This window comes from Bradysia coprophila, unplaced genomic scaffold (assembly GCF_014529535.1).
Source record: "Bradysia coprophila strain Holo2 unplaced genomic scaffold, BU_Bcop_v1 contig_248, whole genome shotgun sequence".
Classification (NCBI taxonomy): Eukaryota; Metazoa; Arthropoda; class Insecta; order Diptera; family Sciaridae; genus Bradysia; species Bradysia coprophila.
Window position 1 is genome coordinate 2428837 of NW_023503509.1, and position 23955 is coordinate 2452791.

Sequence of the window (23955 nt, forward strand, 5' to 3'; positions counted from 1 at the left end):
GAGTTTCCGCTTCATTTCAACCAACATGCGTACCAAGCAGGCAAGTCCACTGATTCAGCCCTGCATAAGCTGGTAGCGAAGGTGGAGCAATCACTGCTGGTGGGAGAAGTGGCCTTGGGATGTTTTATGGACATCGAAGGGGCCTTTGACAACACCAGTTTTGATGTCATTCGCCAAGCGTTGGTTGAGAGAGGAGCGGGAAGGGTGATAGTGAGATGGGTGAGCGCTATGCTCAGAGACAGAACCGTTGAATCACACGTGTGTGGTCATAAGACCAATCTCTGGGTAGCGAAAGGATGCCCTCAAGGAGGCATACTATCACCAATACTCTGGTGTCTTGTAGTAGACTCCCTCATCAAAAAGTTGAATGATGAGGGAATCTACGCTCAAGGGTACTCGGATGACCTGACGATTTTGATCAGGGGAAAGTTTGAGAGTACATTGGGAGACCGTGTGAGGGCTGCGTTGAAGATTGTGGAAAAGTGGTGCCACGAGAAGGGCCTGAGAGTGAATCCTAGAAAGACCGACCTGGTGCTCTTCAGCAGAAGACGCACTGGATCGGAACTTGTGGGTAGGATCAGGCTATTCGACGTCAACGTGGAACTCTCGCCCCAGGTTAAATACCTGGGAGTGACGCTTGATAGCAAACTTAACTGGATTGCTCACGTCAAGGACAAAACGCAGAAGGCTTTGACGGCTTTTTGGATCTGTAAGAACTCCTTCGGGAGGAATTGGGGTCTGCCGTCGAAGGCTATTCTGTGGCTCTATGAGGCCGTCATAAGACCCATGATATGTCATGGGTCGGTGGTGTGGTGGCCGAGACTAGACATAGAGAGAGCGCGGAAAGAGCTAGGGGAAATTCAAAGGCTAGTGTGCATTTGCATAACTGGAGCTATGAAGACCACAGCTACCGCGGCCATGGAGACACTGCTGAATGTACCACCGCTCGACCTGATAATTCAGGCTAGAGCCTTCGCCACGGCGGATCGGTTGGTGCAAAATGGCTTGTGGACTTCTAACTTCCGGGCAGGGCATGGGAAAATATGTGGCGTGGTAGAAAGCCCAGTTTTCGGTATGCCCAGAGACCGGATGACACCGGTGATTGACTTCACGAGGCGATTCGACGCTACCTTCTTAGGCAGAGCAGACTGGCTTAACGGCTGGCCTACTGGCCTATCAAGGGGAAGTAAAGTCAGATTCACTGACGGTTCGAAAACTCCAAATGGAACAGGAGCTGGAGTGTATGCCCCCGAAACGGGGCTAGGCAATTCCTTCCACCTGGGAGAGATCGCCAGCGTACCTCAGGCGGAGCTTTATGCGGCACTCATGGGAGCACATGAAACTCTGCCTATAGGGACGCAAGGCGAAGAGGTCCTTATATGTCTTGACAATATAGGAATGATCAAGGCACTCGTATCGCCCGTAGTCACCTCCAAGCTGGTGAAGGAATGTAAGGAATACCTGAACCTTCTTGGTCTGAGCAATCGGATCAATTTGGTCTGGGTACCAGGACATTCCGGCGTGGAGGGAAATGAGGAAGCAGATAAGCTGGCCAAAGAAGGCTCGGCGACTCAGGCAAACGGGCCAGAACCGTACCTTCCGATTCCCCAGTCAGAGTGTAAAAGAGCACTGGAAGACTGGGTTAAGCGTAAACACGCAGAACGCTGGGAAGCGTATAACGGAGGCGTTCACACGAAATGCTTCTTCCCTAAGCCTAACAAAAAATGGGCCAAAGATTTGCTCAAAATGGACCGAAATCGCATTAGAAGAGTAGTAGGAGCGATTACGGGACATTGCGGGCTGAATCGGCACATGAATAAGTTGAGGCTTTCGGACACTCCGAGATGTTCCTGCGACCTAGAAGAAGAAACGGGTGCACACTTGATATGTGACTGCCCCAAATTTCTTCAACTAAGACGCAGGATGCTCGGAGACTACGAGGTGGTTCCTTCGGAAATTGCTGCAATAGGACCTGACATCTTAGACAGGTTCCTATCGGCAACAGGAAGGCTACCATGATTTACATGATGACCGGGAATGGAAACAAAGGATCAACAGATCTGTGTTTCGAGATCTTAAATGATCGTCCCAAACTGATAAATCTAGAAGGTTCGTTCCCAGAATATTCAAACATGAAGCTTCTTGAAGCTCGTCAGCTACAAAAGACAGTTCGTCAGCTCGTCAGCACAGAGCGTTTATGTGTAAATCTACACGCCTGAGTTTTGTTCAAATTGAACTCAGCTCTGTTTTGTCGACCTCATTTCATAGTAGCCTAATAGCCTAAATAATAGCTTTCGAGCCTGTTCGACCTCCTTTCCAGTCGGTTGTTGTGCTCATTTTTATCCACCTGAATCAACAAGTCCACACAACCCTTTTCAACTGTTTTTACAATATTTCATCGCTCCATTTCAGATCGATTACGAAAATTCTTGGCGATTGGTGGGCGAATTTAGATCAAGAAGAAAAATTGTGTTACACCAGCTTGGCAAAACAGGTACACAAACTGCAACTGCTCAAATGGCAAATATTTTTCGGTTCATTGAAATACTAAAATCCCATACTTTCAGTACAAAGACGCATTCTTCTCTGCAAATCCAAATTTTAAATGGTACAAATTGCCGGCACCACCATTACGCACCCTTTCAACCCGTCCAGGAAACACGGATCGTCCACCGTTCAGTTACGCTTGCACTTATGACGCCGACAACATTACAAATGATTCAATGCATCGCACAAACGGCACCGTGCCGATCAACGAGGACACGCCACCAACCATCGGAACTAAGTCAAATCGTGGACCAAATGTAGGAATTTTCAAATTAGCCGACGAGACGCAAATGGGTGGTTTGAACAGTTTGATGGCCAGCTACGATTCCAAGTCACTTTCAGGGAACAATAACTTAGGCGAACATGATGGGGACTTGGGTGAGTCGTGAATTTAGTTCGAAGAAAAACTTATTTTTAACAAGAAAACTATCTACTTCCACGCAGACAATTCCATCAATCCGTCAAAAATGAAACTAACACCCACAAATCGAACTGAACCATTCACTAATATGCGATATCATGCTGCCAAAATGCAATTACAAATCGATAATCAAACCAATTCACATGGAAACGACACATCTGTCACTGCATACGATTCGAAAAGACCAATCAAAGCAATTTCACCATCAGCTGCCGATTTCGAAGATTTTGTTCACCACAAATTGCTGACGCCGGAAAAGAACATCTTTTTAGAAGACGAAAACCTAAAGAAATCGGCCAGAGCATGCAAAGGCAAAAGATATTTGGAATTTATGAGCTCCGGTAAGATCAGTCCATCATCGAAAAAGCTGAAAGTTCACCATCCACACTCACCAACATCGAAAGCAACATTTGACAGAGATTTCAAAGAATACCGCCAACAATACAGCACCGCCGATCACATGTACGCCAGCCACGATGAGTCGGTGAAGAGTGAATATCGAAAAATGGACGGCACTGACAGCACCGGTGCATTCGATCCGGCTGACAGTAAACTTTTCGAAGCATCCGATTTCGATCTGGAGGAAAAAATCCGTGCACTGCCCGCCCTCAGTTTGGACAAGTATCTGTCGCGCAAACGCGAAACGAAAAAGAAGAAGAAAATCAATGCAAAGCGTCCGACCGCCACCAAATCACCGCAAACGATCGGCGAGGCCAAAGAGCGGATCCGCATATCGATGGTGGGCAGCCAGAAGCGCAAAGCACGCAAAGAGAGCATCACCCGGCGTGACATCAATCACGAAACTATGGAAACCGTCGGCCTGTACGACATCGTGGAATCTCCAATGGTCGAGGAAAAAATCGCCGCACCACTGACCACCGACAATGCGTCCGATCTATTCTTCTTGGCCACAATTGCTGAAGTTGTAGCTGGTGCTGTGAACGCAACGATTGGATCGTCGGCTGACCAAGTTTGAGTTTATTTTTATATATTGAGATACGAGTGACTGGTAAGTTAAATAATTTCTATTTTTAAAAGAAGAGATCATCAGGATGTATACTCTGGACCGTAGATAAACGTGCTACACAAAATTCGTTTGCTATATGAATCAATTTGAATTGAAAGAAATAAGTCAGAAAAAACGTAAAGTTTAAATAATAGTCTTCGTTGAAGTGAAATCAGTTCGTGGTTCGTTAGTTGTAAGGAAGTCAATTTTTTTTTTTAATTTTTAACGCAACCATTATAGAACTTGTCAACCCCCCTTCAACCCACACACGCATACACGTAATTTTTATGCTAATCAATCAAAATAATATTCAGTAAAAATGTTAAGCATTAGCAATATTTAAATTGTAGAGTTGTTAAACCTATATATGTGTTCGAAACACTCACACACACAGCAAATAAAAAAAGATTTATAATGCAACAACACTCTAGAGTGATTTGCCTAGGTGTCACACATGATTTATACATGCATACATACAAACATAAAGAAGAGATGAAGAGAGAAATATTTACATTTAAATTATCATTAAAATTACTATAAAAGTAACGTTAAAAATATATTAAAATATCTAAAAAAAGAAAAAATTTAGACAACCTAGTGTATCGATCGATATATATATTTTGTTAAAAGGAAAATATTTTCACACAAACAAAAAACAAACAAAATTTATTACAACAATCTAGTGCCTCGATTTAAACGAAACAAAAGAAGAAGAAAAACGTTTAACACAAGAGAAAGGAAAGAAAATTATTCGAAATGAATTGCATAGCAAGAAATAATAATTTATTTTAGAATAGTACATTACTATGCAAGGGAAGTAAAGTGATATCTCGTATCCAGATGAGAAAAAGTATCCGAGGGCGGCAGCCCGAGGTACTTTTACTCATCGTGATACGAGATATCACTTTATTTTCCGTGTGTAGTACGACGTTTTACTATGCGAGTGATGTAAAGCTTATTGCCTATACATGTAATAGCCTTATTACATGCACCAGCATAGTAAAGATCTATACGTTATATACAAATGGTTAAAATGGTTACATATCAACATCACCTAGGTCTTTTGATCAACGGGAGTGAACCCTTAGAATTGTGACTGTCAATTTCTACTAGCAATGGAATAATTGATGTCCACAGTCCATATAGATTGTGGAAAGTGTTATCGTCACTACCGCAAATATTTGATGGCGCAGCCTACGAGTCGGTCTTTGAGCTCTAAAATTTAAAAAAACAAACCATTTCCTGAGAAATTTGAATTTTTGATGATTAGTCCAGGCGCTTGTGTCAGAAAAAATGACTCCGTTCGGCGAAAAGTCGATTTTCGAAATAGAAAGTTTGTTCCACAACTTTTTATTCCCAATGATGTATGATAACTGAAAAGCTTGGAAAACGTAAAGCTAGCGGAATGACACAAGAGACCTGACTACATATTGTCCATGAAAATATCGTTCGTGTGAAGTGTCAGAAGTGACCGACTTGCCGGCAGCGTCAATCATTGATAGTCCTGTGAGTTAGTGCTCAAATCCACAATAAATTCCCATTTCGACACGTTTGCTACACTGATTTATGGTCAATTCCATTTACATGACACATGCGTCGAAAACCGTACTTTTCATGTTTCAAGCACAACTTTCGACGACCTCAACATGTAAAATCCATTACATAACTCGAAATAAAAATGAAAAGCCTCATTTTCGTGTGCTTATCAACCTCGGCTTCGTCTTTGACTCTGATCAACAGAATTCACACGAAAAGTCTACTTTTTATCTCTTCTTATGTAAAATACTATTCATTCTAAAATTTATTTTTTTCTATTTGTTGGAACTATTAACAATTCTGAATAATGTCACGATGTAGGCTCCGTTCCTTATTAAAAAGTGACCCTACTCCTACTCCTTCGGATCTGTCAAAACTTTGTGTTCGAGAAACAAGACACAGAAGGTGAACATTTAAATTTACATTCTACAGACGATTGACAATGTCTAGAACAATAGAAGGGTTGGTGACGGGTATGGGCAGACTGAAAAATTCAGTTCAGTGCAGATCAGGTTATGAGCTGAATTGCCTGCTGGAAACCTGAATTGCACCTGATCTTTTTCTGGTTGACCTGAAACTCTCGTTTATTGTGCACATTTTTTTCTGCACTTTTCTGAAGAAAAGTATTAAATCTGACAAATTTCCCTGCAAATTCCGGTCAATATTTAAAATGTCGGTAGTCTGGACGTTTCAGATTAGCCTGAACTTAACTTTCTTTTCAGTTCTATCTGACCTGTCGTGAGTTTTTAACTAACATTGCCAGATTAATGTCTACCAGAGCCTATTTCTTACGAGAACTTTCAATTTTTCCAAGAATTTCAAGAGTTTTCAGGAATTTCAGGAATGTCGGGAATTTTATAGAATTTAAATTCTCGAAATTTTTACTTCGAGAACTTTTATGAATTTCGAAATTTTAAGAACCAATTTCACGAAAATAGGCCCTGTCAATGACTACTTCACAGCTAAGCGAAATAGGGTTGATGGAATTCGATAATGTGGTCAATTTCCCCCTACTTACGATTTAAGCAACTCGGGAAAGATATTGCGAGGACGGATAAGACTCGGAATAGGTGAACTTCGGATCTATCAAAATTAATTTAATCTCATTGTGGATAATACGACGGATGGTGTGAGTGACTTTCCATAACGCACATTGCTGATACTGTAGAGGACATACTTCATGCTAAATCTCTGAACGGGTCAACTTCATGTTCGACCTGTAGGTCAGCTATTTGAGCATAGGTCAGATAATAATTCTATAACGGAATTGCGACCACAAAGAGAGCAAAAAATAATAATTTCTCTCATTAGACCTAGATGTTTTGAATGAACCAGACCAGATGAGGAAAATTCTATTGATTAAGTTATGAAAAGCGCTTATGATTAATGAAGTTAAGAATTTAAGAAATTTTATGAAACAAAGAAAAAAAACCAACAACAAGAAAATCGAATGGAATTGATTAATTATGCGGTTTCAAAGCAAAAATCTTCAATGAGCTAAGAAAAATCATTTGCGGAACAATATTAAATGTTTGGAAAATAAAATTAAAAAGAAATAGTTATTTATGACATCCAGTGCAAAGTACTTTATTAGGCTCTAGATGTGTAATTGTGACTCGAGACCGTGATTTGCACCGTGATTCATACAACGTTTTATGCCACAGAGGCATCTAAAGTTTGCAAATTTTGCATATTATGATGTTGAGTGACATAAAGAAAATTTTGAATACTTATGGGATGGGATCAAATTACGATTGAAATTTGTCAACAAACATTGGTAAAGATGAAATGAATTTCATGAGTAATTTTTATGAAAGCTGTGATTATTTATCTAATATTTAACAAAACAAAAAAATGAATTGGAAAATACTATAGTTGACGAACGGGTATGACCACATTTTATGAAAGATAGGATTTATAAATATTTCGTTGATTTTTATCGTTTTTCTTCTTTTTTCTTTGGGTTTAAAAATTGTTTTTTTAAAATTTTATTCATTTCATTGAAATATTTTGATTATTTTTTTTCGGTTTGATGTTCGATGTTAAAGAGTTTTTGCAAATAAGTAAAAAAAAAAAACGGTCAAGCGGATATGTTACGATAAGTTGTTCAATGTTTAAAATTCGTTATTAATTATTAATTATCTATTTTATTACAAGAAAATCACTTTATGTAAAACAAAACGAAAAGAATAATAAAAAAAATTATATATTTTTCATCACATCGGGCTAGTGTTCTCCAGGGCCTACTTTTTAGAAACTTTTAGAGAAAATCGAGAAATTCAAGAAACTTTGAGAAATTCAAGAAACTTCGGGAAATTCAAGAAATTTCGAGAAATATTTCTTGAATTTCTCAAAGTTTCTTGAATTTCTCGAATTAGAGGTGTTAACAAGTCAGGTTTACCTATATACCCGAACGGTATCTGATATGAATAATTTGGACAAAAATCTGATACCTCATCAGGCTGGAACTGTCAGGTCCGGCTTACTTGAAAAGTTGTATGAAAACTTTTCAGGTTAACCGGAAACTTATTAGGTTTGAATAAATCAAGTTCAGGTTAGGTCATGCTTACGTGACCTGACGTAAATTTTCTAGTCAAGTTTTTTTTACTGCGGTCAATAGTTCGAGCCTTTTCACTCACATATGTTGATGATCTACAACAGAGCATCTTACTGCCTTTGCCCATTTCCTGGATAGGTTAGCAGTGAGTAGTTAATAGTAAATAGTTTTTATAACAACATTTTAATTGAATCCATCACAGATGCCAGTGAGTGGCAGATATTTGTAAATTTTGTTGACAAAGGATTTTGAAAAAGTCAATCCTCTGAGGATTTTCGAGAATTTTCTTATCGTTTTCCAAGGATTTTCAGAGGATTTTTTACTGATTCTGGATGAATTTTTAAAAGATTTTCTTCTTTGTATTTTTGATTGTATTGAGCCTTTTAACGGATTTTCTGTGATTTTGTGGAGTTTCTACGAATTTAAGGATTTTCTTTCTGGCTTTAGAATCAGCATCATTTTGCAATAACCCAACAACCATGTTTAAAGACATTTTTTAAATGGTAGAAACTTGGTTATTACAAAATGGTGTCCAATGGTCTTTTATCTAGTGTTGGGACTGATAGAATCTTGATAACCTGCAGGTAGAACATCAAGTTGCAAAATAAGAAGGTCAGAGCATCATGTTTCAAAAAATTTTGACGTCAAAGTGGAAGTGACAACATTCTGTTTCTTTGGGAACCGGAAATTCACAGATAGATTGGTATCAAAGATCTTATAGTGCCAAAGTGGCAAGTCCAAGTGAAAAAAAAATTCTAAAAAAACAACCTCGCACTAGAGCTATGGAGCAAAGGATATAGAAGGTAGGCAGCGGCAGGCTGGTGTCAAGAAGAAATATATAGTGCTACTTCCACGAAGTCGGTAACGTGTTCAAAATTTCAGAAACTATGAGGAAACTATAGAAGCCATTGGTGTAGCGGCACCAGTCTCCGGACATGTACCAGTGGTTTTTTTCATTCATAAAAATGTTTGTCAATGACAGAACAATAGGCGTTCGACTACTGGTATACAAGTCCGGAGACTACACCAATCATTTTTAAAGTTGTAAAATGTTAATGATTTGATCAAAGGTCATGCTTTTTAAAATTCTTCTTCTGAAGGTAAGATACTTTCTTAACTGTCCGAAACTGTTCGAAAAAGTCTGTCTCGTAGGAGTTTTGTTGTTCCTTTTTCTAATACTATTTCATTGAAAACAAAAAAACAATCAAAGGGCTCTGATTGTCCATACTACTATGAAGCAGGTAACTTCAATATGTACCAGGGCCTATTTTTGGAAACTTTTACCAAAATTTCTAAAAAAATTTCCAAAAATTGCGAAAGTTCAAAAGTCGAATATTTTTATAATTTTGAACGGTTTTGGCATTTGCTGAGTTTAGTCTTGCATTTTAGCCGGTTCTCAAAGTTTTTATTTGATTCTTGCTCAAATTAATCATGCTCGTTGTCATTATTTCTTCTGCGGTGTGTGACAATTCGGCCAATTCTTTCCTTATTTACTTCTTCAGAACAATACAAAAAATAGTGCTGAATTCCACAAAGATAATTGAAAATGTCCTTAATAAGAGGTTCCGCTTGTGCATTAAGAATACTATGTTCGGGCAGTCAACAACTTACAAGTGAGTCTGAACAGCTTCAGCGAAACGAATTTTCGTCTCCAACACATAACCTAAATTCATTCCCCTACAGACCAAAACAGCCGTAACATTGCACGATGGGTGTCGCCAACATTAAAAGAAATAAGGAGACGCAAAAATAAAATGGGACCATCCCCGCCAGTGAAACGAGCCAATTTCAACTCTTGTATGCATAAGTGGACGAGCTGAAAAACCGCTGTAGCAAATTAATGTCTAAACTTCGCCAACTTACAAGTTGAGTGACAGAGGTTTCTTCTTAAATTCACAGACGGCTTGGATTTTCTTGAAATGCCAAAGGATTATCTTCTATATCCATTGGTTTCCTGTTCTCATTTAGGATTGACAAGACGCTGGCTTGGAAATGGATAATTTGATCATAGTCAAAAATAGTCAGAAATTGTGTTTTCCACGTTTTAGAATTTTTTAGTAAATTTGAGGTCATTGTTCTAAAGATTTTCAATCTTTTTCATGCAATATCTTGTAAGGATTTCCAGCGAGTTTCGTTCTACCCACCCATCGAAGTGATATGATCAAATTTTCCGCGAACTGTGAATACTGCTGCCTGGCTGCAACGTGACCAAATTATTTATTTAGACAATTTGAGTGGAAAACATTTACATTTATCTAGTCCATTGGTCAAAATCAAAAAAACATACACATTAGACAAAGCAATAACCAAAACTCGGATAAATTTAATTTGTAGTTTTTTATTGAAAATAATGTCAATTTTATACATAAACCCAATTAATTTAGTGGAAAGAGGAATTTTGTAGCAAAGGATGAGAGAGAGAGAGAGAAAAACAAAAAAAGAAAAATAGAAATTGAAACCATGAAAATGGTTGTAACATAAATTTAAACCATAAAATATCAACATTTTCTCGGCATTAAATAAAACAATTGATCGTAGTGAGAGTATTATTTGAAATGGAAACAAAGTATAATCGAATCATAAATGCGCATTAAATTAATGGACATCAATTTGTATCATAAATAAAACCAGAAAACGTTGTTTTATAATAATAAAAAAAAGAATTTTTGTTATATTCCCAATGTGGCGTATACAGGCAGGAATGAGTTGACAGTAGATTAGTTATAGCAAATTTTAACCTAGTCAATGAACGGGCTTAAGTTAAATTAAACGAAAACTTTAAAACAAACATCAAAGAGAAACATCAAATCACATAAATTTAATCTCATCAAACGTAATTACAGTCCGAGAAAATAAACTTTCGACATATTTTAAGATGCTAATCCTACTAAACCCACAGTCCATATAGATTCCACAATTTTAAAATTACTTTATAAAGCGATTACGGCGCTGCAGTCTTGTCTTTAAAACATGATCAGGGCGGCTACGCGTGAAAAACCATTTTGATTCAATATTTTCGATTTTTGTTTTACATACATGCTGAATACAATTGAAAGAAGCAGAATCTCGTTAATGTTAATGTTTACGGCGCTGCAGAATCGTGGCCGCTTTATAAAGTAATTTTAAAATTGTGGAATCTATATGGATTGTGGGTTAAGTAGGATTAGCATCTTAAAATATGTCGAAAGTTTATTTTCTCGGACTGTAGAGGGAAAAACTCAAATCAAATAATTGGATTTTTAACTAACTTAACTTGATGCTTAAATAAGACGCATCCGCTGTTCAGATTTTTTGCTTTTTAATAGCGACCATTGTCCATCCATTTTCATTGAACTAGTTTATCAGTTTACCTTTTAACTGAACGGAAACGATGCTTTGTTTTCAAGCAATATCCGAAAATCCTTTACACACGGATCCTCGACGACGAAAAATAAGGTGATGATGAACTCTGCCATATTTGCTCTTATATGGGCGTGATGTTGAATTTAATGAAGTCATGAATCGCTCGGTTGTAAAATATTTGATGATAAGAGGTGATTGCGGAATTCAATGTTTTGTCAATTTGAGTTTTCAATAAGTTTTAGTCATCTGTTACTTCATGCGTTTTGACATAATATAAAACCTCATTAATCAGAGACCATCGCTCATTTTTGTCGTTTCTGTCGTCGCTAACAGCAACTTCTAAGAGGCGTGTTTGCGCCGCGTTTGATTGATTATTTATGAGACACGGCAATACTTTTAGCGCTACAAATGGGATGGGATTCGTAATTGCGCTAAATTTTGCTTTTGCCGAACAAATTATTGGAGTAGGAATTTTATTCCGCATTCCCTAAATTCCCTACCCGCAACCAAAGCACTGATTCAGTGATATGAAGCAACACTGAACGATGTTGTTCTCTTATTATTACAGTCCATAAATCAAGACGACCAAGCTATAAAGGCTTGGCTCGTCTCCAATATTTTCGTTAAAAGATTGTCTCAACACATTTGTAAAAATTCACTGTGGCTGATGAAATAAGAGCTTGCAAATACTTTGAAGGTATTTTTAAAGTCGAAGCAAAATTATGAAATGAAAATAGAAAATGCGAAATGGGTAAAGTGAAAAAGTGGAAATTTCGTTGGATGATTCAATCGAATGCCGGACTGCAGATAGTTTGCTGTTTCATTATTATTTTTTTACAAAACTTTTGATGTTATTTTTATGGTCGAATCGATTATCATGAAATGATTCAAATTTTCAACAATCAGATGTCGTAAAACTAAAAGCTAAGTCACAAAAAACACAGCATTTAAGTTTGAGAGAATTCTTTCCATTTAATTGTTAGAAAGAAATAAAAAAGCAGAAAAATAACAGAAATTTAGCTGATAATTATAAATGAATAATAATAACGATCAAGGCGAACATTTCAATTTTATCACCATAATGAGTTAAAGTTTTACCAGTGGTTCATGGGTCAAGTAACATCAATCTCGTTTTAAGGACAAAATCAACATCTAATATTCAACACACACACACACGCACACACACACGCACACACACACACACACACACACACACACAATACTACCTAAGTGTTCAATAAACTTAATGCATGGAACTCTTTTTTCCGCATATATTTGTCATTTCATTGAAATCGGAAGTGGTGGATACAAAACTGACTTTACATTGCACACAAAAAGAAACATAGAAAACAAAACTTAAAAATCGGTACAATGATCGCATAATATTTTGATTTGATTTGTATCTTTCATGTATCTTTAGCTGAATTTATATTTTTACAGAACAACTAATAGAAGAAGAATAAAAAAAACAAAACAACAAGCACTGTTATAGTAAAAATACTTTTTACGAAAAGCCTGAAAAACATTAAAATTATTATGTGAGAACGAAATAAAAATTAATGGAGAAATTCGCTGGTTGCTATGTCTCAACTTTCCGACTCTCCAACTCTTCAAAAAGCAGACTTTGTCCACTGATCCTGTTACCTAGCCTGTTAAAAGTCGCACACAGTCTGCCCTACTCGTTGAAGAAAAGTTCATATGTCCACCATAGAGGGACGGATATTTTAAGATTTCGGTAACAAAGCATTTTCGCCAAAGAAAATCATCTGAGGAATTTTTATGATTTACTGAGGATTTTCTGTGATTCTAGGAGGTTGGAGGCTGGATTTTCAATTATTTCCATCGAATTTCAAGGATTTTCTTCTAAACTTTCGTGGATTCAAGGATATTCGCTAGTTTTCTGAGTTTTTTCTTCAACTTTAAGACTTTTCTGATAAAGAAATTATCTAGTTCTCGCTGAATGTTTACCAACATCGGAAAACGTTCTGACGTTGGAAAACTTTTACACAACTGTGTAACGATGTCCACAAGTAAAATGAAACCCTGACTAAGGATTTTTTCGGTTAGATGGGGATTTTCTAGTTGATCTGCACCTAGTGTGCTACATTCAGGTATTCAGATTAAACCTTTAACTGACGATAGCGTCAGAAAACTGACTACCGAATTTTCAAAACAGCGCTTTAAATTTTTGAAACTTTATACCTTCATCCTTTTGCATTCGAAAATTGCTTCGCGTATTTTCCATCGTAAGCTTCGGTCACCACGTAGCAAATGTAACGAGGAATTTTTCGCATTTGACTTGAGTCTGATCAAAACGTTGCGGAAGCGATGTGCCGAAATGAAAACGAAAATTTGGATTATCTTACGGTTGGAGTAAAATTTTTGCCTCCTATATGCGGATCCAACATTGCTGAACGTTTCTTTCAGATGTATGAATATTTGCAGATCGATGTCTCTGACTTTGATCCGCTCATCAAAAATACGCAGAAATGAACCAAAATGATGTTCCCTTGATGGAAATCCAACATTTAATTCATTACAAATTCGTCTTAGCTTAGTAGAGAACTAGCGTTTGTTATCGTAGCCCAAAGTATTCAGGCAGTAGTCTAAATTAAAAATTAACTTTCGGTCGATTTCATGCCGTGGACATTTGAATGAATCCGAATTGTTGTCCAAGAAAGTCTTGAACTTTAGTGAGTAAAATGTTGTGTCCCTCTTCAATCGGTCAATTAACGGTATCAATTTAGGTAAAATTAAAGTAGCGGCTCCAGCTACCACAGCTGTTGACACGGATGTTCCTCGAACTACTTGGTTGCTCTTTTGATGCATGAGTTTTGGAATTTCGATATTATCTCCCAGTACCCAAATTGTTACACCCTGGTTAAAATTTTTGTCTGCTTCTCCTTTATCTGGAAAACAGCAACCAGCACTTCCGAACGTGGATGGAAGACAGGCCTCTTTTGATTCATTTATTGCATATGATCCGACTACAATGCAATGTTGGCAGTTGGTAAAAAATGAAAGTGGTTCCTCCGGGATGGCAGATTGTCTTGCGTATTCTGAACACTTAATGTTACCAGCACTGCAACAGAAAATAAACCCCTTCTTATGGAGTATACGATGCTGGAGGTAGAGAGGGATGTCATGTGTTTCATCAGCCCTAAAAGTTAACATTTCAAAATATCGCGCATATCTTTGCAATGATTCCTTCCAATTTTTTCGGATTTAACGAAATGAATAGCTGTCCGATTGGATGATGCTTTCCTCACGACTTTGCACATTACTGTTCCATGTTTGAATATCCCGGTGGTGTTGTCTTGATATAATAATTCAATTCTTGAATTTTCGAATTCTGTCTCATCGCTGGAGTACTCGTAATAGTTCCGTTGTACTTTGTTAATCTCGAAGATGATTGTATGCCAGTTCAGAGTCAACCACCCAGACAGATGTATTGTTTTCACCATCAGACTGGATCCAATTTTCAGAAATTTTCAGTTCGTTCAACTGTATCGATTGGGGGGACGCATGGTTCGTTGCATGAAAACGCGGGGATCCAGAATCTAGATGCCATTCGTATTCTTCATCATGGCATAGATGAACATATATGTCGTATTTAATCGATGACCGTGTGCAAATTGTGTACAACGAATTCCAATTAAATTTTTTGTACCAAAATGGACTGACAATGTAACCAACAGTTTCACCGGTTTCTCTTAATGCAGAAATGAATGATCCGATTTCGTTTTTCCAATACTCTTGAGTTTCTGCGACACGGTCGATTGGATCAGTAACAACATCCTCAAAATCTGGTACCGGAAATACAATTATCCCACACTCCACTTTACCGTCTGGATCATTTTCTCTCTTTTCATACAGGAAAGTCAGCAGTTCATTTGTTATCAAAAGTTGTCCAGGACCCGCAGTTCTAAACGGAATGAAGCTTCTTCGCAACTCTGTAAAACGAAAATGAAAACTTAAACAACGACAAAGCATTTAGAGTTACGTGGATTGGGTGTGAAGAAAGTTGACAAAATTTTATTTACTCAGAACGAGTGTGGTTCATGAAAGTTTAATTGAGGAAGACATCGCTCAGAACGCGACGTACCAAACAAATTTTTTTCAACAGCAACATCATCCGAGTACAACGTTGGTTCTTTCGGAAATTCGAATGCTTCCTCTGTCTTTGGAATTTTGGCACTTCCATGTGCTTCGCTCGGTAAACTTCTTTTCGTAGACATTGGGTCCATTAGACTAGCACTGTAGAAATTTCAGTAAATAATATTACTATGTAAACAAAATAGAGATACGAGCGATACGAGTAATATTATTGGAAATAATTAGACAGCAATGAAACGTCAAAACAACAAACACACGATGCGTACTCTTGTGGTGAAAGTGAAATTATTGACCAAGCGGAAAAAATTCAATATTGGAGTAAACTTGATCCTCTACTAATTAGTCCTTTTGAGTTATGAGGCACATTAGCAATGGAAATAAAAGCTAGGCGTCTAAATTTTGCGATGTGTAATGAATCACCAGTAATATGGATGTATTATAAAACAAGGCATCAGAACAGTCGGAGCGTTTGCTGCGACTTAGCCCCGTACGACCCGTAATCCTATTTCGTCCGTAACCATAATACGTCCGTAGCCATAATACGCCCGGAACCCTAATACGACCCTCTAATGCGTGTGTTACCAAAATGCAAGTCAAGTTGGGCATGGTCAAATTTACTGAAAGTGTTCATTTTTAAAATTGCGCATAGCGCAATTACGAAAGCCCGTACGAAGTACCTCTCAAATAAAACCAACAATTTACGACATATTATTTTAGAAACCCAACATTTTTTGACAACTTTCTATTAGGTATTCAATTATCTCTCAAATGAAACAAAAACTAGCAAAATCGGATGAGATTTACTCGATTTATGTGCAAAAAACACTTAGGGCCGAGTAGCGGCCTTAGTCCAAGGGCCGAAATTTGAAACTTTTTTCGCCACGTTCTTTTCAGTATTCAATTACCTTCCATAAAAAACTAAATCTAGCAAAATCGGATGAGATTTACTCGATTTGTGTGCAAAAAACACTTAGGGCTGAGTGGCGGCCTTAGTCCAAGGGCCCAAATTTGAAACTTTTTTTGCCACGTTATTTTCGATATTCAATTCCCTTCCATAAAAAACTAAATCTAGCAAAATCGGATGAGATTTACTCGATTTATGTGCAAAAAACACTTAGGGCCGAGTAGCGGCCTTAGTCCAAGGGCCCAAATTTGAAACTTTTTTTGCCATCATTCTATTCGGCATTCAATTATCTCTCAAATGAAACAAAATCTAGCAAAATCGGATGAGATTTACTCGATTTATGTGCAAAAAACACTTAGAGCCGAGTAGCGGCCTTAGTCCAAGGGCCCAAATTTGAAACTTTTTTTGCCATCATTCTATTCGGCATTCAATTATCTCTCAAATGAAACAAAATCTAGCAAAATCGGATGAGATTTACTCGATTTATGTGCAAAAAACACTTAGGGCCGAGTAACGACCTTTGAGCCCTCCCAACAAGCCCACGTTGCATCTTACCCAAAAACAATGTTCAGCAACTTTGTTCTACTCGTCAATACCTTTCATTTGATATATCACAAGCAGCTATTGCGTGCGTATTTCGGTAGATATCGTCGAAAGACTGAAAAACACCTATAGGGCCCTAGCTCTGGAGGGGCCGACCCTACCATGCCCATTTTCGAACTTGACCTTACTTTTGTCGATACCAATCGGGGAAAAAAAGAATTTTGAAAAAAGGTTGTGATTTACTCAAGCTAGAGGGGTCACGGACGGACGGACGGACGGACGGACGGACGGACGGACATTTTTAGCCCCGTACGAAGTACTGGGGGCTTATAAGATTAATATGCCGTTTGTAACACGTCGAATTGGAAGCAGACAGTAAGGGCAAAGCATTTGGTTATGTTCATAGATGACGAATCCGCAATAAAAAAAATGTCCGTCCGTCCGTCCGTCCGTCCGTCCGTCCGTCCGTCCATCCGTCCGTCCGTCCGTCCGTCCGTCCGTCCATCCGTCCGTCCGTCCGTCCGTCCGTCCGTCCGTCCGTGACCCCTATAACTTGAGTAAAAAGTGTCCGATCTTAAAAATTTTTTTTTTCCCTGATTGGTATGGACAAAAGTAAGGTCAAGTTCGAAAATGGGCATGGTAGGGCCGGCCCTTCCAGGGCTAGGGCCTTATAGGTGTTTTTCAGTCTTTTGACGATATCTACAGAAATACGCACGCAGTAGCTGCTTGTGATATATCAAATGAAAGGTATTGACGAGTAGAACAAAGTTGCTGAACATTGTTTTTGGGTAGGATGCAACGTGGGCTTGCTGGGAGGGCTCAAAGGGCGTTACTCGGCCCTAAGTGATTCACTATAAATTATCTCATGACATATGACAGATGGAATATTGGTTTCTTCGGCAAAGTCTTAGAGTTTTGAGAGTAGAAGACGGCTGTATTCATGAAAATGTCGAAAAGTTGGACATTGGTGTTTCAATTAGGTTTTTAGAATTATCTCATGACATATGACAGATGGAATATTGGTTTCTTCGGCAAAGTCTTAGAGTTTTGAGAGTAGAAGACGGCTGTATTCATGAAAATGTCGAAAAGTTGGACCTTGGTGTTTCAATCAGGTTTTTAGAATTATCTCATGACATATGACAGATGGAATATTGGTTTCTTCGGCAAAGTCTTAGAGTTTTGAGAGTAGAAGACGGCTGTATTCATGAAAATGTCGAAAAGTTGGACATTGGTGTTTCAATCAGGTTTTTAGAATTATCTCATGACATATGACAGATGGAATATTGGTTTCTTCGGCAAAGTCTTAGAGTTTTGAGAGTAGAAGACGGCTGCATTCATGAAAAAGTCGGGAATTTGGAATTGGCTGTTTCAATTATGTTTTTGGGGTTATCTCTGAACCTACATGAGTTATATTGCTACTTTTTGTTTCGTTTGTCAGATTATTCAATACCGAAAGAAAGTTGATAAAAAAAGTTGCAAATACGGGTTCCTAAAATTACATCGTAAACTTTTGTTTTACTTGAGAAGTACTTCGTACGGGCTTTTGTAATTGCGCTTTGCGCAATTTTAAAGATGAACACTTTCAAAAATGGGCAATAATGTCAAGTACGCAATAAGGTTACAGAAGCATTTTGGTAACGGACGAATATGGGTTACGGGCTTATTAGGGGCTACGGACGTATTATGGTTACGGACGAAATAGGATTACGGGTCGTACGGGGCTAAGTCGCAGCAAACGCTCCGACTGTTCTGATGCCTTGTTTTTATTACGGATTCGTAGTCTATGAACATAACCAAATGCTTTGCCCTTACTGTCTGCTTCCAATTCGACGTGTTACAAACGGCATATTAATCTTATAAGCCCCCAGTACTTCGTACGGGGCTAAAAACAGTCGAATTAAACAGTCGAGACAAGATCTATCTTATGACAATGTCAAAGTAATCAAATTTCATAGTCCAATAGACTGTTGTGACGGAGGCATTTTTTTAAGGGGAATTGCTTACGTTTACTAATTTAAACAAAGAACTTGCGGGAAGTGTCAGACGCCTAACAGGGCAGACTATGTACAAAAGTGTCATCTATCGCATACCTTGTAGAAGTACTCAAATTCGTACGAAAAAAATGTAGATTTTGTGTTTCCATTTTTTCGAAGTTGTGCGACCGTATAACTTGCACGCAGTTAGAATAACAAAATTTACACTTTCGACCATCTAAATGCGGGAAAACATGTTCCGGTTAATTATTTATTTCTATGGAATTAACGTTTTAAATCAACAGTGCACTTCGACCCGAAACACTACAAAAAGCACTTTTTTATATTTACACATATTAGAGCACACAATTTGCTATTGAATTTGATTAGGCCAGCCTTTTTACACATATTTGATGGATTATTTTGAGTAAAACACAGTTTTTTATTTACAATCGAATAATAAACATAGCTAACGCCGACCCGTACGAAACACCTATTCGTATCAAAAGCCTTTAATGTGAAACGCTTCATTTCTCTTACTTCATTTTCTTCTCTGCTGAAAAACTATTCTCCCTTTAAAATCACTTATCCACTCTTTGCCTTGTTTTCATATACAAATAAATTGCCAGAGGCAATATAGACAGCCCCGTACGAAGTCAACTTTCATAAATTCCTATTTAAACAGCTATATACCGCTATATTTACCTATATTTCACTATTAATAAACATTTCAAAGATGAATATGCTTTTATATAGCTCTTTATGCCTGTATATAGCTCAATATAGCTGTATATAGGTATATATAGATGTCCATATATGGAATCCCTGACACCCCACACACACATAACAAATTATTTCCATGTTAACAGAAACTCTCTAAGCACTAAGTACCCAAGATAAATCACTTTTAATAAAATCCAATATGGCCGCCGGCAGCCATTTTGTTAGGAGACCGGAAATAGTACCGACGCTTTACATTTGTTAATACCTTTCAAACAAAAAAAAATTCATGAAATTCGGTCAAAATTTACTCGAGATATTGACAAAATACTTTACGTTCACTGTACGGCCGAGTAGCCAGATAAGAGCTCACTCCAAGAGACCTAGCTCACGCTCCGGAGAACACAATTTCATAAACTTTTTTTTCCCTGATGGGTACAGTCAATACCTATCTAATAAAGCTAAAACAGACGAAATATGTTCAAATGTGGCCGACCTACAAGCAAAAACTGCTTGCCGCCCTGTGCCTGTTTCACACCAAGGGGTCTAACTCACGAGTCGGTCATCCGATTTCCATAAACTTTTTTTTGTCGATCGGTATTTTAAATACCTTTTATTTGACGTATCAATGACAAGTGTAGTGCTTAAATGTCTGGAGATATCGTCGAAAAACACTTAGGCACTTATTGGGCCCCAGCTCCGGAGAGGTCGATCCGAAATCACCCATCTTCGAACTTAGCCTGTCTTTTGACATTACCAAACGAGGAAAAAAAGAATTTTAGAAATCGGATGTGTTTTACTCAAGTTAGAGAACGGACAGACAGACAGACGGACGGACAGACAGACGGACGGACTTTTTTTTTCCGCTGATTTGGCATCTCTAGACAACCACAATAGGTTTCCCCTTACTCAGGGAGTCCAATTCGACGTGTTACAAACGTATGCGTAAACCTATAAGACCCCAGTACTTCGTACGGGTCTAAAAATGAAAACTGATGGAAGAATTTGTTGTTACAAAAAAAAGTTACTGTGTCTCGAAATGTCAAAGTTTAAATCCCAAAGTTAAATCGTGAATTTTAAACCAAGGTTTCGAAAAAAACAGGTTCAGTCACCCACGAAAGCAGCAACAACAAAATTTTATAAAAGCACTCATTACAGATTGTATACGACAAGTCAACTTGAAAAAGTTAGACAACAATTTTTCTCTTTGATGTTATGTTGAATTTGTCATACAAATTTTTTGACGCGTAGTTGACGCTGTAGTAGAAAATTCGTGTTCTGCTGCCTTCGTGATCATCTCATGTTTTCAAAACCTTGAAAATGACAGTGTAATTTTTTTGCGTTTGGCACTTTTGCCACCTTTGGCACTAATGTAAAAGTCACATGTAGGTGGAGCTCACCAAAATTACAAATCTGTCAAACCATATCTGTCACCCTACAGTCAAAAATAAAACCAAAATATTAACAAAACGACTTCAAATGGCTGCTATTATAAAACATTTTGTGTCTAAATCTCCAACATTTTTTGCTACCTAATCAAGCAAACCGAAATTGTCTACGTTAAATCCGTAGCCACAGAATATATTCAACGGAACTGATCAACAAACATTATGACATCATAATTTGTGGTGGTGGTCCGGCAGGAATATCTATGGCCTGTAGCACAATGTATGTTGACAATTCTTCGGAAGTCATTCCATTCGAAGTTGAAAATATTTTGATTTTTATTGAAGCCAAAAATACGAAACTCAGTGATCGTCAGGTGCTTGTGTTAGATGGTGCACCGAAGCTCAAAGGATTTAATGCCGACAAATACGGAAATCGAGTGTATGTCATCAACAAGTAGCGTTGCTGTGTAAATCCACAGTGATATTATTATCGTGTCTATGCTTGGTCTACTACTTCTTTCGAGCAAAGTATTTTCAAACCAAGTAGTATACCATAAAGAATTAAAGGGGGGAGAAGACGGTTTGAGTCTTTGCTAAATGTCAAAAAATAATATACAGATGGCGCTAACTGTCAAAGTAGCTTTGAAAAGCTTTGTATCTTTGCTAACTGTCAAAAGCGTGAGTATACTAAATGTCAAAAGCTTTTGACAGTTCTAACTGTCAGTGTACTAAATGTCAAAAGCTTTGACAGTTAGAACTTTTGACATTTCGAAAAATATCTGTCAAAAGCTCTTATGTGTATTAATGCTGAGTATAGCCACACCTTTTTTCTACGAACAATTCGAACGTGTGTGTGTGTGTTGGCTTGGAAAATTTGCCTGAAAGAATTGTGTATCACATATTAGAACATTTAAAATTGTACCCCGACGAAACTGACATTGAAATCACAGAAAATTATGGAATAATTTCTGTGAACAGTAGAACGTATTATATTTTACTCCAAGATCCATCAGCTGATCAAATTGTAGAATCTTGCTTTGCCAAACATAATTATCCAAATACTTGTGGCCACAAGTATTTGAAATGCCAACAAAGATGGAATTGTTATTAATAAAAAAAAAAATTCAAAAATATTGTTATTAGAGTTAGTAGTTATATAATCAAAATACTAATCATAAACATTATACAAAAATAAAAATGTCAGAAGTTTATACAAAAAAATGTTAATTTGAAAATGAATATAAAATAAAAATAATTAATCCATCATTCGTTTGCCAATTGTTCCGTTTGGGTTGAATCGAATCGATAAAATATTGAACCACGGTCCATTTCAAAGGTAAGTGCATGTATACGGTTGCATAGGATTGACCATGTAGACTGCTCTTGTACACATTAAAATAACTTCAGCTATCCGCAAGGTTATATATCCAATCTTTTAAAATGTAACTGAATGTATGTCGGAATATGAAATTGATCAAAGTTAACCAAATTCCCATAATGATCCATAATTTGAATAGAAATATTATCAAATGAAGTTTTTGCTATAGGAATGTATTCAACATTATTAAATCGAATGACGTGTTCATTGGTATACGGAATAATTTTTAAGACACGTAAAGAATCTGATCCAATGCGTCGTGTGTTAATTATATCAGAGTAAACAAACATAAGCAATTGTACATTAATTCCGCCATGTACAGTTTTCATAATTGGTACACTTTGTACTGGAAGAGTACTTGTTTGTACACCAGACGAAGAAGGAGCTGTCCCTGTAATTGTCGGAGTTGTTAAAATATTTCCAACATTCTGATTAGAAGATGAACTAGTACTCGGCGTTTGAACGGAAGTAATTTGTGCAGGGCTTTGAATTAATTGTTTTGGAATGTGAACGGCATGTGTGGTTGGAGCTTGGTGAATACCGGGATTTTGCGGGGGGTTTTGAACAATTACAGCATGTGACTGAGGTTGATTAGGAGTAAATTTTTGGGTAGACACAATCGGCGCATTGCTAAAAAATGTATCTAACATAAGATTTTCAATGAAATCAGAGTCGTGGTTCGAAAAAAAGTCAACAGGTAATTGATTGTAAATTGTACGAACAAAATCCGAAATACGATGAAAATGAATTACAGGCATTGTAATGTTAACATTTCCCGTAATATTAACATCAATCTTGTTAGTGTCCGGGAGTGATTGAAGAAAATATTTATCATCTTCCGTTTGATCGTTTAGAGAGAGGGTTCTGAATGCATCGCGAATATTTTGACGAATGTGATTGACAATATCTTTGTTCGTTTCCTTTACATACAATTCAGTATCATTTAAATTGTGAATATTGGCGTCATTTATTAATTCTTTTAACGTAAGTGGAACATTGTTTTCCAATGCATTGCTAACATCCGTAGATAATTTAACTCCATATTCAGAAAAAATAATTTCGATATTGTTATTCTGCCCAATATTTTCCATTTCTTCAACACTTGTGTTAATATTGAATCTATCTGGATAAAACATTTTAAAAAGCTCTTGCAATTTGTTTAAATTATTTCGCTTCTTGTACGGAATTTGCATAATAATGTATTCAAGAAAATCTTTTATATTATCAAATTGTGTAGAACGTAAAATAACATTCGAACTTGAACGAGAACCCATATACACATGAATGGTAAAGTCTTTTTTTTTGTCGGCCGTATACACATTTCGTTTTTCTCCTTGATTTAAATCCAAATCATTTAGAGTTTGCATAATCAAATCGAAAATTTTAGTTTTTTGTGATATAATTTCAGGATATATATGATGTGCCATAGCTTCGAGTAATGTTCCAAAATTCATGTGTTTTCCAGAATAGCAAAGTGTATCCAATTCCGTTCGTGTGAAGCCAATGTAAGCATCATCATAAATG

At 37.2% G+C, this 23955-nt stretch overlaps 1 protein-coding gene and 2 long non-coding RNA genes across 4 annotated transcripts; 2 read left to right on the top strand and 1 right to left on the bottom strand.

Annotated features, from left to right (window-relative positions):
* The first annotated feature begins 6638 nt into the window (after positions 1-6638).
* On the top strand, positions 6639-7731 carry LOC119078350. The gene is made up of 2 exons (XR_005087995.1): positions 6639-7068; positions 7227-7731. It is a non-coding gene; the product is annotated as an uncharacterized LOC119078350 (long non-coding RNA).
* A 6168-nt stretch (positions 7732-13899) lies between these two features.
* Positions 13900-15799, bottom strand: LOC119078349. 2 transcript variants are annotated; one of them, XM_037185852.1, is made up of 3 exons: positions 15515-15789; positions 14975-15362; positions 13900-14196 (listed from the first exon to the last, which is right to left on the bottom strand). In XM_037185852.1, exons 1-3 carry the CDS (start codon positions 15654-15656, stop codon positions 14181-14183), a joined length of 546 nt encoding a protein of 181 aa, XP_037041747.1. In that variant the 5' UTR covers positions 15657-15789; the 3' UTR covers positions 13900-14180. The 2 variants fall into 2 exon arrangements, with proteins under 2 accessions (XP_037041747.1, XP_037041746.1); XM_037185851.1 differs by having other exon boundaries at positions 13900-15362; positions 15515-15799.
* A 5105-nt stretch (positions 15800-20904) lies between these two features.
* Positions 20905-22147, top strand: LOC119078351. Its single transcript, XR_005087996.1, has 2 exons — positions 20905-21333; positions 21399-22147. It is a non-coding gene; the product is annotated as an uncharacterized LOC119078351 (long non-coding RNA).
* Positions 22148-23955: the final 1808 nt, after the last annotated feature.